This window comes from Tinamus guttatus, unplaced genomic scaffold, assembly GCF_059628265.1.
Source record: "Tinamus guttatus ecotype Peru unplaced genomic scaffold, ASM5962826v1 Tinamus_guttatus_pri_ptg000515l, whole genome shotgun sequence".
NCBI classification, from domain to species: Eukaryota; Metazoa; Chordata; class Aves; order Tinamiformes; family Tinamidae; genus Tinamus; species Tinamus guttatus.
This window is the reverse complement of record NW_028289049.1, coordinates 1,104,783-1,123,597: the sequence shown is the minus strand read 5'-3', so window position 1 is coordinate 1,123,597 and position 18,815 is coordinate 1,104,783. Positions and strand designations below refer to the sequence as shown.

At 45.0% G+C, this 18,815-nt stretch overlaps 2 protein-coding genes across 3 annotated transcripts; one reads left to right on the top strand and one right to left on the bottom strand.

The window, feature by feature from the left end:
• The first annotated feature begins 32 nt into the window (after positions 1-32).
• Positions 33-675, top strand: MRPS16 (mitochondrial ribosomal protein S16). The gene is made up of 3 exons (XM_088533724.1): positions 33-45; positions 125-385; positions 461-675. Exons 1-3 carry the CDS (start codon positions 33-35, stop codon positions 673-675), a joined length of 489 nt encoding a protein of 162 aa, XP_088389850.1.
• A 1,996-nt stretch (positions 676-2,671) lies between these two features.
• Positions 2,672-10,252, bottom strand: SLC45A1 (solute carrier family 45 member 1). 2 transcript variants are annotated; one of them, XM_088533720.1, is made up of 9 exons: positions 10,211-10,252; positions 9,065-9,480; positions 8,802-8,894; positions 8,127-8,351; positions 6,383-7,122; positions 5,152-5,305; positions 3,869-4,045; positions 3,055-3,260; positions 2,672-2,986 (listed from the first exon to the last, which is right to left on the bottom strand). In XM_088533720.1, exons 2-9 carry the CDS (start codon positions 9,465-9,467, stop codon positions 2,720-2,722), a joined length of 2,265 nt encoding a protein of 754 aa, XP_088389846.1. In that variant the 5' UTR covers positions 9,468-9,480; positions 10,211-10,252; the 3' UTR covers positions 2,672-2,719. The 2 variants fall into 2 exon arrangements, with proteins under 2 accessions (XP_088389846.1, XP_088389844.1); XM_088533718.1 differs by lacking the exon at positions 8,802-8,894 and having other exon boundaries at positions 10,211-10,239.
• Positions 10,253-18,815: the final 8,563 nt, after the last annotated feature.

Below are 18,815 nucleotides of genomic sequence, written 5' to 3'. Positions count from 1 at the left end.
CGACGGCAGGGCGGCGCGGCCCCACAAGCGCCATGGTGCAGCTAGGTGAGTGCCGCTCGCGCGCCGGGGCCGGGCCGGGCCGTGCCGTGCCGTGCCGTGCCGACGCGCTGCGCTCTCTCCGCAGGTAGCCGTCTGCTCAAAGGCTACCGAGGCGGCCACGTCGTGATCCGCTTCGCCCTGGGCGGCTGCACCAACCGGCCTTTCTTCCGCATCGTGGCGGCGCACAACAAGCGTGCCCGCGACGGGAAGTACCTGGAGCAGCTCGGCTGCCTCGACCCGCTGCCCAACGCCCACGGCGAGAAGGTGGCAGGGCTCAACCTCGAGCGGCTGCGGCACTGGCTAGGCTGCGGCGCGCAGCTCTCCCGGCCCGCCGAGAAGCTGCTGGGTAGGTGCGGGGCGGGAGCGGGGGCCGGGAGCCGGGGCCGGGAGCCGGGGCGCTGCTCACGGCCTCTCCTCGCAGGCCTGGCCGGCTTCCTGCCGCTCCACCCCATGACGGTGACGGGCGCCGAGAGGCTGCGGAGGCGGCGGCAGACGCCGGAGGCTGCTGCACCCCCCTCTGACGGCTGCAGCGAGCCCAAGCAGGCGGCCCGAGCACCAGCCCGCGTCCCCCTCACCACATCTGCATCGACTGACGCATCCCCTGTACAAGCTGACTCTGCTGGGTCTGCGCTGTGAAACGTTACTCCTGCTGCCCCACTCGTGTGCAGAAACGATGAAGCCTGAGCGCCTGCCCTGTTACAACGTGGGTACGAAGCCACGCCAGATAGCACAAGGTGCCTTTTGCTAACAGGCACAGTACTGGCTGAAGTGTGTCACTTTCTGCAATCTTGGCATATGACTGCTGCCTCTTTCCCTTTGCTTACTGCTTATAGCTTACTGCTGCTTTTCCAAGTGTTTTTCAAGTGTTAGACAAAGACTGGGTACTCTGTCTAAACTAGGACAGTCCAGTGGCCCGAATGAGCCCTCACGCTGGCACATTCAAGGGGCCTATTGCTACTCTTCTGTTTCACTTATCCAGAGAAGTTGTGGCGATGTTTTTGGTTCACGTAAAAGTGTGATTTGCCTGAAGTAAAATATCAGCCTTATTACTTTGTCACGTATTTATCCTTTTCTTGTTCCTGAGAAGTAGGAAACTCAGCGACGTTCCTCTCATCTCAGATGTACCTCTTACTTTTGGGGGGTTTCTTTCTGTATAACTCTTAACCATGTTCTACAAAATCAAGTAATGAATAGTTTCAGCTTTGTTTTCCAGTAAGGCTTGTGCTATACTCATCAAAGCAGGAAGGAACAGATTAAACTGCTCTTAAGGAAAGTCTTTTAACAAAATCACAATACTGAGGATAGGTGGATTATTGCTGATTAAAAGGAGAACATTACAGCAGATGATGGAAAAAGTATTACACGAAGAGGATGATGCCATGAAAGGTAGTATTGGTTTATGTAACTCCTCCATCCTCCATATACTAGACATTTTCAGAGTAATATTTTATGTAACTTAATCATCCATAGTTTAGTAGGGATTCCCAGAAGCTCTTCTCTAGACTTACTCAGGATTCCCTTGCTTCAAAGATTCTCTCTCATATATATATATATATATATATATATATAAAGGTTTTGTGAAAGGAACCATTCTGCTGCCAAGCAGATTAAGCCACTCCTGTGCTTTTGTACCTGCCTCAGCACTGCAGTTTACCACACCATGGAGCATTCTGCACATTTCTCATCATTGCTTTCAAAGTGAGATCTTCTGAAACTAGAACCTTCTAGCCTTTATGCCTCATCACAAACTTGAAGCATTTGTTAAAAGCAGCTAGAGTGGCCATGCTTGGAACATGGATACAAAGGTTATTGCCCTCAAACTGCACTGGACAGTTAATAATCTGGGTTTTTTTGGTAACTGAACAATTAGAATTTTGTTGGAAAACTGCTTATTGCAGTCCTCTTGAAGTTTCAGTTGTCTTTAACCAGTAACATTAAATCCCCCATTATTAAAGCAGTTCCTGAAAGGCTGGCAAATGCTATAACTCACCCTAACCAAATTCTTCATTTCTGCCCTGAGGCTGTCACTTCCTCTGTTGGCTGTTCCACAGACTGCTGAAAAAAACTTGCTGTCCTTTGTCTGAAAAATGTATTGCTATCAGGCCCCTCCCCAACTTACTGCTGTCCCAAAGGGCACTGCACACGCCCAGCACACACACCGACTTTCAAGCACCTTGCTTGGCCAGCGCAACAGGCAGTATTTCCTGGCCACCTCAGATCAAACAAACCACTCCCAGTCTGCTCCCTACCTGAGAAGGGCCAGACCCAGTGTCTGATGCCACTATACTCCAGGGTGAGCCAAACATGCTGCTTCCCTGCTGCGGAGACTGTGGGCCCTGGGGCTGTTGAAAGGCTCCTGCCATCTCGCAGGAAGAACGTGCAGCACGGGCCAACTGCAGCCACTCATTCGCACTCTCCTTGCTGCAGGCAGGGCAGTTCTTCCCGTGGTTCCCCACATCCACCATCAGCACAATCCCCTACAGCCACGTATTTGGCCCGCATCACCCTTGCCTCTGAGATGGACGAGCCCACTCCTCCGCAGGCCGTGAGGATGCATGAGCCCAGAGTGTCACACGTCCTCCCTTCCACCCCACAAGCAGCAAGATGGCCTGCCACACAACAACACAGTAGAGACAGTGACAGCCCTATTGCTTTTATTGATTTCCCATGTGGCAAGGTGTCAAGTACTGGGCACAAGCGGCTGCTGCTCCTCGAGCAGCTCCTCACCAGGCGGCAGCTCATAGATGACGCAGAGGGAGGAAAAGAGACAGCCCAAGAAAGACATGAGGCAGGCAAAGTACATGACACCACTGGCGCTCCCCACTGCTGCAGTCAGAGGCCCCATAATGACAGCCACTAGGATCTGAGCCAAGAAGTACTGGCAGCTCAGCAGGGAGATGTCCACGCCCATCCCACGCCGCGTGCCCTCTGCCTGTGAGCCGGCGAACTATGGGGGACACCACGTGAGAGGGGCTGCTGGCAAAACCACCCCCAGCCCCACCTTCCCACACTCACCTTGCGGCTCTGGTAGTAGTCACACAGCAGGGAGTAGGGCAGAGTGCAAAGCGTAGCAAACAGAACACCATAGGTGGCACACAGTGACAGCACCACATACACATTTCTGGACAGAGTGGCCAGCCCGGTCCCCAGCCCGAAGGCAAGGTACGCCACGAAGTATAGTGTCCTCGTGCTGAACCGCTCCTCCAGCTTCTCCAGCACAGCTGCAAGACAACACCACCGCATCACAGGGCAGCACCGAATGTGGCCATCCCCAGCCACCAGCAAGCTGGCAAGGCTCCAAGGGTGCAAAGCTGCTCCCTGGGGCCCCGCTGCCCAGACGCCGAGCAGCGACAGTGCCATGGTGACCGCTAGCGCCTCGGGTTCCTGGTGGTCTGCGGGCATGTGTCTAGCACCCTTCCAAGTGGCCCCCTCTGCGCAGCCGGGTTGTATGGAGAGAGCACAGGAAAGTTGCACTCTCCGCTGCATCCCTATCCTGTGGGGAGCAGGGAGGAGCTGCGGCATGGGGTGGGTACAGCATTAAGGCGCTGCGCTGACCCCATGCTGCTTGGCTGAGTGCACGTCTAGATTAATGGACTTTGAATCCGCCGCTTGTGAAAAGAACTCTCCAGTAACAGAAATGCGTTTTCACTGGTCTGCTTGCCACCTCCGCTGAGGCCATGCTAAGTAGAAGAGACAATACTGTGAACAACCACCATACTCATTGAGCACTCACAATACACAAATGCAAGAGTACTTGTTGGAAGACGCACCACTGTAGGAGCAGGTGTATCACGCTGTCAGCAGCATATAGGGTGGCTTTACTTAGTACCTGAATAGAAGGCAGCACTGAATGCGTAGATGCACATTCCCCAGCAGCCCATGGTGACCCCAGCGTTGTATTTCTGATACTCATCTGTGTTGTGAGGAGCTTTCGGATTCCCTTGAAACACTACTTCTCCCATGAAGTCAGTGTAGAACAGCAACATCCCCTCAAATGAAAGCCAACCTGAAAGAAGCCAGAAGTAACCTACTAGGATTGCCAAGCACCTCCTTCCCCCTGTAAGCCATGAATGCTATTATCTACCTTTCAAGTCACAATTGAAGGCAGGCAGATTGTGCAATGTTAGTATTGCATAATGCTTAGCACCACTTTTCTGAGACTGCCGCTGGCTGTGTATTTTGCTGTAATGTTTGTCAAAGTCATTCACGATGTTAAACATAAAGATTTCCCTCACACAGAGTCCTACAGGCAAACTACATGTCACAGAATATTGGTTTCAGCAAGACACAAAACCAGATTACAGCAGTCTGAACTACCTTCAGCTTTTGGCAGGTTACCATGCCCAGTTTTGCACAGAGTAACGTAACATGTACTAGTTTAAGAGTGCTGTTGTCCTCCCACAAGGAAGGAGTGCTTCCTATGTTGTGGCTGCAGCCTCTGCAGGACTTCTGACAGTAAAAAACCCTATTCTCAATCACAAGCCTGGGAGAGCAGTGCAGGCAATCTTTTAATTCCTTCCTCAGCCTGTGAGTATTAACTACCTGTTGTCTCCTGTCCAACTTTGTGTAAAGTGAGCTGCTTACAGGCTCTTCCTAACCTCCAGTCATGCGTCAGGAGGAATGAAGGTAACATAGGAACACAGGCAGTCCTGCAGTCTGTGTCCCCTCACAGCTTGCCAAATGTTGCGTAAATGCATGCTCCTAAGGTGGTGGGGAAGGAAAAATGAATGCTGGTCTCAGAGGCACGCAGGAAAATATAATTAGTTTTTACCGCCCTGCTCATTACCAGCACCAATTTCAGAGCTATGAAGCAAGTTTCTACCATTTTAATTGTATTCTTAGTGAAGTTTGTCTTATGTTCCAGCACAAACATTCAACTCGATAGCTGTGCTGATTTAAACCAATGTTATTTCCCTTCTAGGAATCTTGGCCTCACTATTTTTTATTTCTTAGTGTTCTGAAAACCTAAATATCAGAGCTTCTCTTACCGGTCAGTGTAATAGAATGAATCAGTGGTCACTGCAATGATAGGGTTTTTTTTTTTTTTTTTTTTTTAAATGTAGCCGCAGTAAATTACCTCACGGTAAAATCAAGACAGTACTTTCCAATTACCTAGGAAGTGGTTGATGCAAAGGTTACGCAGAGCCTTGGGCATGTGGCAGATGGTTGAAAGCAGAAGTTTCAGGGAGAGTGGTTGCTCGGAGGTGTCACCTGATCCATTCAGCTCACTCTCGTACTTAACACCATTCAGCAAGATATTAGCTACCTGCACCATAAAAATTCCCAGGTCAACACACATCTTATGCAAAATCCAAACAGCCTTTGAGCAAAACTCTGCAATATTACACAGCTATCTGAGCATTTCAAAGTTAAGCAGCTATTGCGGTATGTTGATTTACATATTAAGAACAGCATTTTGAGGTCAGCACAGCTGCAAGTTTTAACCTTAGGGTGAGTGCAAATGTCAGTACTGTGATATAACTTTCAGTGCAATTGAAACAGTACTCTTCGATTTTCTGGACTATTTGGCAACCCAGTTCAAACAGGAGCATAACTGTCATCGAATTTAATGGGAGCTGTATCCCCAATCAGGTGAATTTGCCCCCGAAGTTATAGAGTCAGTGAAGAAAAAGAGGCAAGTGCTAACATTTATTTTGACGACTTGCTGTCCTTGATACTTGATTCCTACATGCACGTGTATGCAAAACCTGATCCAAACAAAAGCAGATAAATAATAATTAAAAAAAAAAGCTTTACCTCATCCTGGATCATAAAAAATAGGCCAGCATACAGGGGTCTCAGAGATTCCAAGTTATCACCAACAGTGGGAGGTGAGGCCACAGTCTTTCCCCCAAGTAAGGGAAACCTCACCTGCCTGATGGAACCAGGTGTAATGACTGCCATAAGCAGAAGCTCATGAGAGAATCTTATCTCTGGCCCTATCTTGCAGGTATTTCTATGGAAAGGGAAGATACAGGCTCAATAAGAAATATGTCTTCTAGGTTTTTTTTTTTCTGCTCTCCCTTGGTAACTTCCTGGGTGGCAAAGCGGGGCTAAAAATACCAATTTGACTTCCACACAAGGACTGGAAGAGGTGAAACACTTGCCTATCTGCCATCTTAACGAGACAGTTCACAGATTGCCAGTCACAATTCATGTCCTGCCCATCCTTTTATCGGTAGTCATAGCAGGTGTTCTGCTCCTGTAGTAACCTTTGTAGCCAGGCTGCCATGAGGAGCCTTTTTGCGTGTCATATATTTAAAATTATATAGAGAGATTAAACGAATGTTCAGGTTTGCGTGGTCATGAGTTTATATGGTTTACATTGTTTTTCTGCCCTTACCTGTTGGCTGAAAGTTACATTTCTTCTTCTGCTACTTTCTGGACAATGTCCTGTTACAATGTCCGGAATAGCCAAGGTCTGAGGTCTTTTCAGGATCCCTGATGACCGTGGCTTTATTGCATCCAGTGAGCCCACCCTTAGTGCCTCGCCATCAGCCCCTGGAGTTATGCTGCTCTCCCCTTGCTCCAAAATTCCGTTTTCTTGGTGGTAACAGCCATCTGGCAACCGGGGAAAGCTGACACTGACAGGCTGCCTGGGCATGCTAGACGGAAGTGCTAAATAACTATTGTGCCCACCAGTAAAACAGTCTATAAGCACACTGTCAATATTTGAAGTCCCAAATGATGATGCAAACTCATTAATTCCTGTCAAGGAATTGTCTCTGCTGACAAAGCTGCCATATTTGGGCGTGAGTGGGCTGAGGGGAGAAACTGGACTTGCAAAACTTGCATATAAGTGAGCTGAGTTATGAGAAGCAAGGTTTTCATTTACACCTTCCTCAAAGAAGAGAGGTGGGGACGGAGGGAGAGGAAGACTTGGACTCTTCATCACCTTTTTCTTCTTGCTAAAGGACCTCAGGGGTCTTTCTGGAATGCTAATTAGCGTCAACACAGTAGTAATCGTCAGTGTAATTGAGGTGAAGACATAGATGACACGAAGATGCCCTCCCACAGCTTTTCCAAAACTGGTTTTATCCCAATGTATTCCTCCAACAACATAACCAAAGCCACCTCCAAGACCTGGTGGAAAAACAGAGCTGAGATTATCTTCCCTAGCCAATCCTTCAAATCAGTAACAGCACAGCACTATTTGATAAGCCATGTGCAGACTCCAAAGTATTAGTTTTATTTTACCACTTAATCCCTTAACTCAAATGCAGTAAGATATTAATTTGTACCACATGGAAAGTCTAAATGCGTGAAAGAGAGAGAGAAGGTCAGCACTGTAAAAACAATGATACGAAGAATTAAAAATGCTGCTGTTCTTTCTTTGCCAAGGACTGATCACTTTCCCTTTGGCAATTTAAGTCCAGCCACATAGCAAGGTTTTGCAATCCGCCAGCTAAAATTGCTTCTCTGAAAGGTATGTTAAAATCCAATTTCCTCACTCACTAGGAGGATAGACTTAATCATTTCAGAAGCGTATCAAACATTCAGCAACACATCAGCACTATATAGAACTGCCACTGTGCCACTGTGTAGATAAACAAGAAGTTCTGAGGGCATCGGACTCCACTCTTCACATGGAAAAAGCCTTATAACACTGTCCTTTTCTTCCCTAAGCACACATTAAAGAGCATAAAAAGTCACCTAATGGAGAGAAAAACTAGGTTGCAGCATTACACATAATGTAATGTCAATAACAGTACATATAGGACATATAATGCCAGGAACAAGAGAGCAGAGCACCTTGCATGCTCTACCCACTTCAACAAAGTGACTAAAGGCAGCCTATTTCCCACACTTGTAACAAGCTGAACCTCCTCCCTCAAGGGATAATTTGATTTCCCAAGGCATTGTAAAAGACAGGAGGGCCACCTTTAGAATGGGCAACCCAGGACTGTGCCTTGCCCGGCTTTTGGCAGACAGAAAAGCCTTTTGCAGTATGTAAAAGCTTTCAAAGGTAACTATTTCTAACCGTGCATTCTGTTATACTTATAGTGGGAAAGATCCACAATTCAAACTCAGGGCAAGACTTAATCACTTGAAGTTCATGCCAGCAAGGAAGCACCAAGCAAGCGTACCTGCTAGCAAAGCGTGGATATTGAGGCCCCTGTCTTGATCTCCTGGACTGCAAACATCCATCATGTAGGCGTGACTGGGATTGTCTGCTGAATCCGCGCTGAAGTCCATGAGGATGACGCCACAGACCGTAAGAACGATTCCCCATTTGTGGTTATTCTCAGAGTCAGACAAAGCACTGCCAATATCTCTGCCATTCAGCATAAGTGAGAGCCCCAGCAATGCTCCTAAAAATAAAAACAGAATAAAACAATCACTCCTAAAGAAGAACTGTATCACTACACGGTCTCTGAAAGCACTGGGGTAAGTATTACTGCTCTTAGTCCTATTATCACGACCTGGGAACCCGTGTGGCTCATAGGATACAGATATCCTCTGCCACTGCTTGATCTCACAAATGCCTGGAATCTAGTTTGGCCAAAGAAAAACCTTCCGATGTCTGAATATGTTAGCTCTTCAGACTCTGACAAGACAGAACCATTTACGCATGGATCTCCAGTTGCTAAAGCATCATCTCAGTATCACTCATCACTTTCTTCACACCCATAATACCCAACATTGCCTCCCAACAATATCAGAGGCCTTTTGTTCCACCTAGTACCATAAAGGATGCCATTAAAGAGATGTGCCATATTTCTACTTTACAAGTGTTATGCCCACCATTTCTCAAGACTCACCTATTGCTAAAACCAGAATGAAAGGTCTTCTCCTCCCGAATCTTGAGGTGCATCTGTCACTCCAGGCCCCCAGCAAAGGTTGCAGCAAGAACCCTAAAAGAAAAGGGGCTCACCAAAAGTGGCAGTTTTTCTATAGGCCTGTTTCACAGGGGTTTTAAAAAGGGTGTATTTGTGAATTGCAGAGGTACAGAAGACAAAACCATATGTTCCCTGTGCAATGCAAAGTACACGGGAGGAGAAGAAATAGCATAAAGAAAAGTTACCAAGTATAGGGCTGATGAACCACACCATCCCATACAACTGGTCTGGAAGCCCCATCTGAAGCAGCAAAGGAGTAACATAAGCTGTTTCCATGGCATAGCTGAACTCCAGTCCAAAGAGAATGCACCCATTAAACAGGAGTTCAAGGAAAGACCTCCGAGGCTGGAGATCCCCAAAGTCAATCAGGTCAATAGGACATGGAGTATTTGGTGGTGGCGGAGGGGAAGGGTGGATGTGTTTTCTCCTTTTTGGATGTCTCTTGAAGTTGTTGGCCCGATGACTGATGTGTCGCGTGACCAATCCAGAACAGCCTGGAACTTGCGGCCTCCAGATTTCCTGAGAAGCCACGCTTGCAAAAAGCGCAACATCGCTGGCAGGAGTTGCTGAAGACGATGGCATCATCATTAGGGACAGTTGTCTGGAAGGAAAAAAGGTCAGAATAACTGCAGTTGAGTAAGAGAAACTTACTTAGAGCTTAATTCACCCACTGAAACACAGATCATTTCTGAACATATCACATACTAGGTACAGTTTTCTTAGCAGTTACAGCATTTTCCTTGTAGGACTGGAATTCTGATGGGTTCCAGACTTGTGCACAACGATACCATGAGATAAATGCTGTTCTCCCACCTACAGCCTAGGATGCTTCATCTTGCAGCCTAGGCTGCAAATGATACAGTGTCATTTTCCTATGCAGTAACCGAAGTTTCAAAACAACTCCTGGCAGGAAGACCTACACCACAAATCATCCTCAGCATTCTCAGAGAATGATAGCACTCAAGGGCTGAACAGCCTCCTCAGATGTTGTTGAAGTCTCTCGGGCTTCGTTGTGCAAAGCCAAAGTACACATATCATATTGAATCAAATGGCCAAATAGGTTTCAAAAAAACCATCTTAGGGTAGGTGCTGACAGATCTGCTGAACAAGCAAGTGAATTATGACTTATTGTCCCTCATTGCCAGAATTAGAAACAGTTTGTAAGTGAAGTTCGACCTGCTCCTTCCTTTTTGTGTCCACTGACCAAAGGCTAATGATATAGGGATGGTATCTCTGCACGCTCTCTACTTATCATCCATGCCCTTCAGCATAAGGGCTGGTCACCAGAAGACATTTTCAGAGGGCTTGAGCATTGCCTCAAGTGAACCTACCTGATAAATAAACCAGCTTCCAAGCAGGACGTCTCTGTGTCAAAAACAATTACGAATGTAGGTCGTCGTCCAACTTCGTTTTACCTTTGTGATATTTTGCTAGCGCTATTACACTAATAAGCGCTCGTCTTTACATGCAGGACCTCAGAAACACCAGCTCCACAGACTGCCAGCTGTCCACTCAATCTCAGGTCAGCCTGGAAGCTGAGGCCAGCGTGCCCGGTACTGGCTCAAGGACACATATTGGCCTACAGCCAGTAATGATATAGGGCCTCACTGCTATCTGCATAGTCGGACGCACGCATGTGCGCATCCATGGCAGGTAACACGCACGACACCAGGGGATCGCCATTCATCCTGAGCATGCCTATAACAAAAAAGAATTTCTTCTATATTGGTAGAATCCTATTTTTCCCCCCAGGCCAGATTTTTCTGATCTGGTGGGCACTGCCAGCTCCTTCCATACAACCAACACTACCACTGCACGGAAAGACTCAGTGCCGTAGAGCGACGCCACCCAAATCCTTGAAAAGAAACTGGCTGCCACACAGCAAACGCTACCGGAGCGCACAGGGCAGCAGCCGCCTCGGCGCCCGCGAACCGCACCCCGGGCTCGCCCCGCAGCCCCCCTTCTCCCTTCCCAGGCCCGGGCTGGCCCCGCGGGCAGTTTCCGGGCCGCCCCGCGCCGGTTCCCCTCCCGCAGCCCCTGCCTCCCACGGCGCAGGGGCGCCCGCCCTCCCGCCACCCGCCTCACCTCCACTGCAGCGGCGGGCGCGGCGCCCGTGCGAGCACGGTGACGTCGCGCCGCGTGGTGACGTCAGCGCCAGGCTCCTGCCGAGGCCAGTAACGGCTGGCGGCCGCCCCGGTGCCGCCCAGGCGCTGCTTAGCGCATCCTCGCGCCTAACTACTGGCGAGCAGCAGCCACCATCTGCCCGTTCTTTGGCGAGCGTTAGTTTACAATTTTGTTTTATATTAGCATGCTTCGTATTCTTATGCTCTTTATTTCCTCATGGTTTGCAAATAAAGATATCATCAGTTACTCAGCCCAGGCTGCTGAACTTTAAACAGTCCAGCATGCTTAATTTTGTCCCCATATTTCACTTACATGGGTAGTCATAACACTGGATGAATCTTCAGCATTTATTAGTTTTAGTGATCAGACGTTAAGTAAGCTGTTTATGAACTTCAATCAAATGAAACAAACTGTCCACTCAAAACATACAAGGACCAGCTTATGCCATTTAACACAGAGCTTGACCATTTGAGATGGTGGAACAAGGCACTCTATTCCTTCCCAGCGTAGCTATAGCAGAGAGAAAGTGATTCCTGCTGTGCATTCATCTCTTGCAGTCCTTTGGGCTTTAGACAGAACAGAAACCGCAAATCTCCTCTCCTTTCACTGTCATAAGCTCTCACACATAAATTGTTGTTCAAATAAATGTAAATATACCCATTTACCTTGTTCTAGTTTAATGTAATAGAGCTCAAAAGAGTGAGTTTTGGTGATGATGCCACTGCTATGAATTTGTATTATTCCCTCTTACCGTAGGCGCAAGATATTCTGCACTCATTAAATGCTTTTTTTTGGTCTTTCTATGAATTTTTGGTCTTTCTGCCTCTATGAAACAGCCTCTGACAGCATATTCATCTTGCTACACCCTCACAGCTTCATTTTAGGCCATTTCATTTGCCAGCAGACAGGCACCTCATTATTTGCCTTACTTGAATCAGAACCTTTTCCCTGTTTCTTGGAAAAGTATCTCTACAATCCTTTTCTGAGATAAACATTAGCTCCAGGCAAGTGAGATTCTGCCTAAGCCAGCAACACAGAATACAGAATACGGTGTTCACTTTCTTAGAGAATGTGGTTTTGCTCAGATGTTCCTTAAAAAAAAAAAAAAAAAAAAAAAAAAAAAAAAGAACCACAAGCCCACTTTGTTTAAAGGCATTCAAAAGTTGAGAGGCTCCACGATGCCTTTCAGGAAGTCCACTGGAAGTGTTAGCATCTTTTTCAAACAAAATTAGATTCCATTTTTGGAGATACTAAGTCTGTCCCAAACAGCCACACTATAAGAGATGCCCAGTGGTCACATATTGCAATTTTAGAATCATAGAATGCTTAAGGTTGGAAGGGACCTCTAGAGATGATCTAGTCCAGCCCTCCTGCACACGCAGGGTCACCTAGAGCACGTGGCACAGGACTGCGTCCAAGCGGGTTTGAAGATCTCCAGAGAAGGAGATGCCACAACCTCTCTTGGCAACCTGTGCCAGTGCTCTGGCACCCTCACTGTTATTTTGGAATATTAATTTTAGAATATTCAAAGGCAAATTAACCATTGAACAGGGAGAAATCTATGCTCAGCGACCCAAAGAGGCAGAGAATTATTTCATGTCTGCAAAGGGTTCTACACACACAACCTGAACAACTTTTTTTTTTTTTTTTTTTTTTTTTTTGCTTCTCGCAGAACAGCAGACAAGATGCTCTGTAGAAGCAAAAAAGTCAAGGAAAACCTAAACTTATACAGATCGTATACTAATCTTGTTCCTTCAGAAAGGCCAAGAACGCATATTTTACTCTATCGTGTTTCTGTAAGTGATCATGGGCACAGAGGAATAAATAGTCTGGTCTAATCTGTCATCTTTGACCATTCCAAACCTGACAATAATACGAAAAGAATCAAATGTTCTTCTTTTCCTGTCTTTCAAATTAATTATTGTTCATCTACTAAAGTCTTTCAATAGAAAAAACACAGAGCTTTTGTCTTATCAAGGAGAATAGATTCAGGATTTAAGGGGCCAGAAGAAGAATGAAGGACATTCCTTGTTAGTTAATAAATGGAAAGCTTAGATTAAAGAAAGCACTTTAAGTTTATGAAACAATTGTGATCTTTTATCTATTTCTCATCAACACTTAGCTCTTGTTGAAAGAACATTTGAACTAGCCAGCTCTGCTACCCTAGGACTTTGTGCCACAGCTGACTAGGCAAACTTGTTCCCAGTGACATTATATAGTATGCACACTCTTCAACTGTTAGTGCTTTCCTAGGTGGGTTTATACATATATATATAGACATATATGTATGTGCGTGTATTTTTTTAATAACAATTGTTCTTCATTTTGTTGAGTTTTTTTTTTTTTTTAAGCTGGGATTTAATGTCATGGATTTAAGCTCCATGATTGCACAGGAAATTTTAAATGACTTTTGAAAAGGGAATAGGGAAAAACAACAACTCAGTTTACATGACTTTGAACAACACCTTCTCTGTTTGGTTACTGAATCTGATATAACCATGTCCCAGGCTGCTACATGTTCCCTGAGACTTTATTTATTTATTGGAACTACAAAACAGCGTGAATACTTAACAAGAAGCTATGAGCAAAGCCCCATATGCTTCCTAGTAGGCATCAAGCTTCTCTCTTTTCAATGCAATCTTTTACCAAGCAAGGGCAATGATCTAACTACTCCTGTACACTCTCAGAAAGTTTGAGAAAGTGAGAAAACTCTTCCTTTTGCTTAAAATATCCTTCATACTGTCCACTACAGCTAAAGAACAACATTATATTCTTAATTCACTTTCTTAGTGCAGTGATGCAGTTTTCTTGATGTTATCATTCCTTTGCAATTGAGGTGCAAGGTGCCTTTTAATCCTAGACTACTTTTAAGAGTGATGAGTTTACACACCAGGGATCAAGATGTTTCTTAAATAGCAGGTTCATGACAGTTTTATCCTCATTTCACATTAATTCTTCTAGTGACAACAATTGCAAGAGCTACCTCCATGAAAACAAGGCATAAACGTACACAGGCAGAAGCACTCTCTAAATGTCAAATTTCCCGTGTTCCCGCAGCAACACACCTGCCAAGTCATTTCTAGAGCCAGTAGTGGTTTGCAAGACACTCATTCTTGTTTTCTTGCCTTGAAATCTTCCTGCAGATGTATTCCAGGTACCCTAGAGCTTTTGCCTCCTTCCTAAATCCAAGTGAACTTTCCTCTTCACAACATTTATGATACCAATTGAAAAAGTAAACTCATATTTTAGTAAACGCCTAGTCATGCCAACAAACCCATGGCTTATGGGCCTATACAGAGCAAGACAGAGAAAAAGCAGCAAGTTCAAATAAGGCAAGGTGAATTTCGGCTATATATTTAACTATTCTTAATGTCTACATGGCAAACTTCTCTTTACTGTGTACACTACATGATCTTTACTTCCCTTACATGTCAACCGAGTGTGTTTAAAAAAGTTGGTGGGAGGCCAATACTATATAAGAGCATAAAAAAAATCTCATATATGCCAGTTTACACACCACTTTCATTATCTGGTCATTAGCTTATTGTTATACGCCTTCAGCAGCCCAGATAAAACAACTCCTGAAACTGGATTAACTAGACTCCTAGGCTGGCTATTACAATGGATGCAATAAAACACTTTAAATGCCCCTGAATTTTTTTTTTTTAATTAATCAAAAAATCCCTTCTTCCCTTCCCCACCCTCCTCCCCAAACACCATTAGCAAGAAGAGACAGTATTTCACTGCAGATTGAAAATGGTAGTGGCACCAATCCATTTGCATTAAAACTGAATTTTCAATTTTTGGGGAAAATAAATTCAACATAGCAAATTACTACTTGAGATAAAAACACGAGAATTTCAGAAAACGAGCAAGCCCATTCAGGTAATTGCTAACAGAGTCCTTTGTAAGCCTACACCTAGACTTACACTCAGACAAACAGAAAATGAATTTGTGGCCGTTCCTATCCTCTCTGTGAACAAACTAAATCTGCACCTTCCTTTCAGGGTGCAAGCTGACCACATGGTCCTGACACAATCCATTAAGAAGTACTGCCACCCCAAAAGCGCACCAAACATCTACAGTACACAACATAGAGCACACAGCTCTAGTAATAGCTTCCTATTTCCTAGACAGAAATATCCCCACTGTTGACAAATACAGGAAAGAGGGCATGACCGTGGTCCATAATTCAAATGGCTTCATAAAAGCGGTGACGTTATTCACTTTTGCTTGTTTGTTTTAAACAAGAAAAGTCTTTGGTAAGGAGGCAATTTGGTTTTAGAAAAGCTGCATCCTTTTTTTTTAAAAAAAAAAAAACAGGCTATCCTCAAAATAATTTGAAGAATCGCACCTTGCTCCTGTCCTAACCAGACAACCTCTTCTAAAGTCTCTGTCAATGAATATCCAATGCTATGCAGAGAATTAGCCACTAGAGGGCACTTGGTGACCTCAGAAAACAGAATTTTACAGTACTTCGTCTGGTAAAGTTCCGTCCTACAAAAAGACCAGGCTTCAAATGTCCTTTTCCATTAATTTCTTACTCAGCTCCTGTGACCAGTACAATAAGATATTGAACCAGGGAAACACAGTCTTCTTTACGGAATTCTGTGTTACCAGCAGCTGACTGGAAGAAGTTTGAGCAGAAGACTCTACCAAAGCAAAACACATGTTTTGCTGAATTCACAAGCACTTCTGGGCCAATGAATGCTGAACAAAATGTTAAATACAGGCAGTTTTACCATGCAATACCATGCTGTAAATCTCTCTTGTGTGCAGCTTAGGGGACAGAGTCACAAAAAGATACAGATCAATGAAGTATAATATTTTAGTTTACTATGTGCCCATAATACATAAAGCATTTCACAAAACACAACGATGTGATGATGCCCTTAAACATCTTCCAGATTTTCTTCTCAATGTGACAAACCACTGAAGATGAAAAATACTATGGCAGGAACGCAGGAGAAAAGAACAACAATCTTGGATGCAGGAATCTATGGTCATCCAGAGCAGGCACAGGCTATACATACTTAAGACTGAAGTCAATTTTCACTTAAATACATGGCACAAATAGGGATCAGTCATCCCCATTATGTCACTTAAGCAGTTCAATTCCTTGCTTTTCATGAGAGTTTCGTGAAATCTAGCTTTCAGTTATTAGGCTATCACTAACAAGATCAAAGATCTTTTGGCTATCACATGTCTTATTTTTATGATTCAGTAAACTCCTTAAACTTACAATGGAGAAGCATTAACTAAATTGACTCCGTGAGTGCTTCACAGAGTTCTGGAAAATCTCAAAACACTGCTCTTGCACACACCACGCATAGGGTGGCACAAGGAAGGGCCACTAGAGTAGAGAGGGATGAAGCGAAGTGCAGTCAGCCAAGGCCCATACCCAAGGGCCAGGCAAGAACACTGCACAGTGACCAAGGAAGGTCTCGCCCCACACACAGTCACTGGTGGGTGAGGCAGGGTACCATGTGGCAAGGGGAGACAAGAAGGCTATACTCTGGCAGCCATGCTGGCACCCTCAGCAATGCCTGGGCTAATACCGGGCATTCTAGCTCACAAAGATAAAATATTGTGGCAATGAGTGGCACATGAAGGGCACTGCAGAGATGGGAGGTGCACTTGCCTTTGCGTTTATTTAATAAATGGTTTGGTTTAGAAACAGGCTCTGTACCTTGACTGAATTTACATTTCAGGCCTATGGGAAGTGCTGCCTCATTTTCCTTGTTTATCACTGGGGAAATGAAAAACCACCAGATCCCTGGGGCTAATTACTTTCTTCAAAATCCATTATTGCTCTATGCTTCTGACTCAGTGCAGTGTTCAATTTTCTCCCAAGATTACATCTATATCGCATTACAGGATGAGTTGCAATACCACTTGATGTTAATTTCAGTGCACAGTCTGCTCTCTTCTCTTCTTTGTACCAGTTATCAAGAAAAACCAGAAAGTCTACTTCTGCCGTTTTTAATTCAGCCTCTTGCATCCATGTAGACTGCCTGTCAAACAGGAGAGGCAGGAGGTGTCATCCACTTTCTGCCTGAAAATGTCTAGCAACAAGACAGAGACTAGAGGGCTGTATTTGTGCCATCGTAAACAACCAGCTACCCTGTGGAGACAGAGATGTTAGGGTGTGGTGTGGCCACTTGGTATAAACAGGTACAGACAGGTACGTTAATATTCCTGGATGGTCCTGGAGCCACTCTGACAGCCTTCCTTGCGTCTAGCGTACACTGAGGCAGAGAAAAGGGCAAAGATGAAATATCAGGAAAATGAAACCTTCCCCTACGCCACTCTGCAGAGCTTGTCTGTCTCCTTCAGAGCCTCTGTTCACCTTGCACACCAAATCAATCCTCAAAGCACCAGAGCAGAACAGAGCCACATGCAGGCTCAGCAAAGCACAGAAACAAGCTTGGGCTGTGTATCCTGACTTGAGGAGCAGATGTGGTTCCCCACGTTTTTCTATGGCGCCTAAATCTGAGTACATTTGCTGGGTGGTAAGTACAATTTCCTTTTCCCTGAAGCATGTACAACTACAGAAGGCTTTTTAGTACTCTGTACTTATTTTGTAAAATAATAGTTCCTCTAGCACAGCCTAGGAACCCTCTTACTGAAGCTTCACTCTGCTCTTCCCTCTTGAATGTCTGTCTCTGGCAGCAGTATTCTAGAATGCTGACATAGAGAATACAAACATTTATTGGAGAAAAAAAAAAACAAAATCCTACCATATCATATCCCCTTCCCTTCTGTCACTAGTGAAGGGCATTTCCATCACTTAACGAGCATTGCTAATGCTCAGGCATCCCCTGTTCCGGATCACATGTATGCAAATAGAGTTACAATAGGGACTTGTGTAAGGCTCCCCACTTTCAAAGCAGGGTATGAACAGCATTCAAACAAAACAGATTAATTAGCATACAACAAAGCAACATCTGCAGGATGGCACAGAGTTCTAGAGTGAGATCCTTCAAATACAGCTTCCTACTGAAACAACAGGAAGATAGCTATGCTAGATGAGATAGCAAATCTGTGACCTGTTTCAGGCAGGGACTACCAGTGGACACCTAGGTAAAGAACACGTTGCTGTTCACCAGTCTGCTTTTTGCTTCTACTGATGTGGCCAAGATGGTTATCCAGACTTCTCCATAAAAAGACTACTCACCTTGGTATTCAGTCTGGTCAGTGTTTTCAGATAAGCCAAAGTGCTTTAAAATATCAAAGTTCTGAGACACTCAGAAGAAATCTCCTTACTCTTGGACTGTCCCCCTGTCCCCATTTGGCAGGTCGTTCTCATGGTTATAACAGCGCGAACCCTCCCCACCGGAAGTAAAGAAATTTCTTAGATTACAGTCCAGCCTGCAACATGATGTTGCAGTTAGAGTTGCACTGGGGTTAAAGGACACTTCTTTTCAGATAAATATGAAAGGAATCGAACATGCTGTCAAATAAACATTTACTAAAGCTCTTGAGTAAGAGAAATGGAACAGGTAGCAAACAGTAACCATGATTAACCACCAGTTAAGGTAAACACATATTACACATAGATTTCCTTTATATTATTTGGATTAAATTTCCATGCTGACCCTGATACACTGATATATTAACTGGTCTCTTCAACAAGAGCCATGACCTTTACCTTTGAACACAAAATTGGAGGTCAAGCCTTAAAGTAATCTAATTATTCGACTGCCTGGTTGAATAAAAACAGACTATTTGTATGATCTTAGCTCTCTCCCCCTCTCTCTCCCTCTCTCATATTCTCTCTCTCTTCCACTCCCCTCCCCACCAAATAAATAA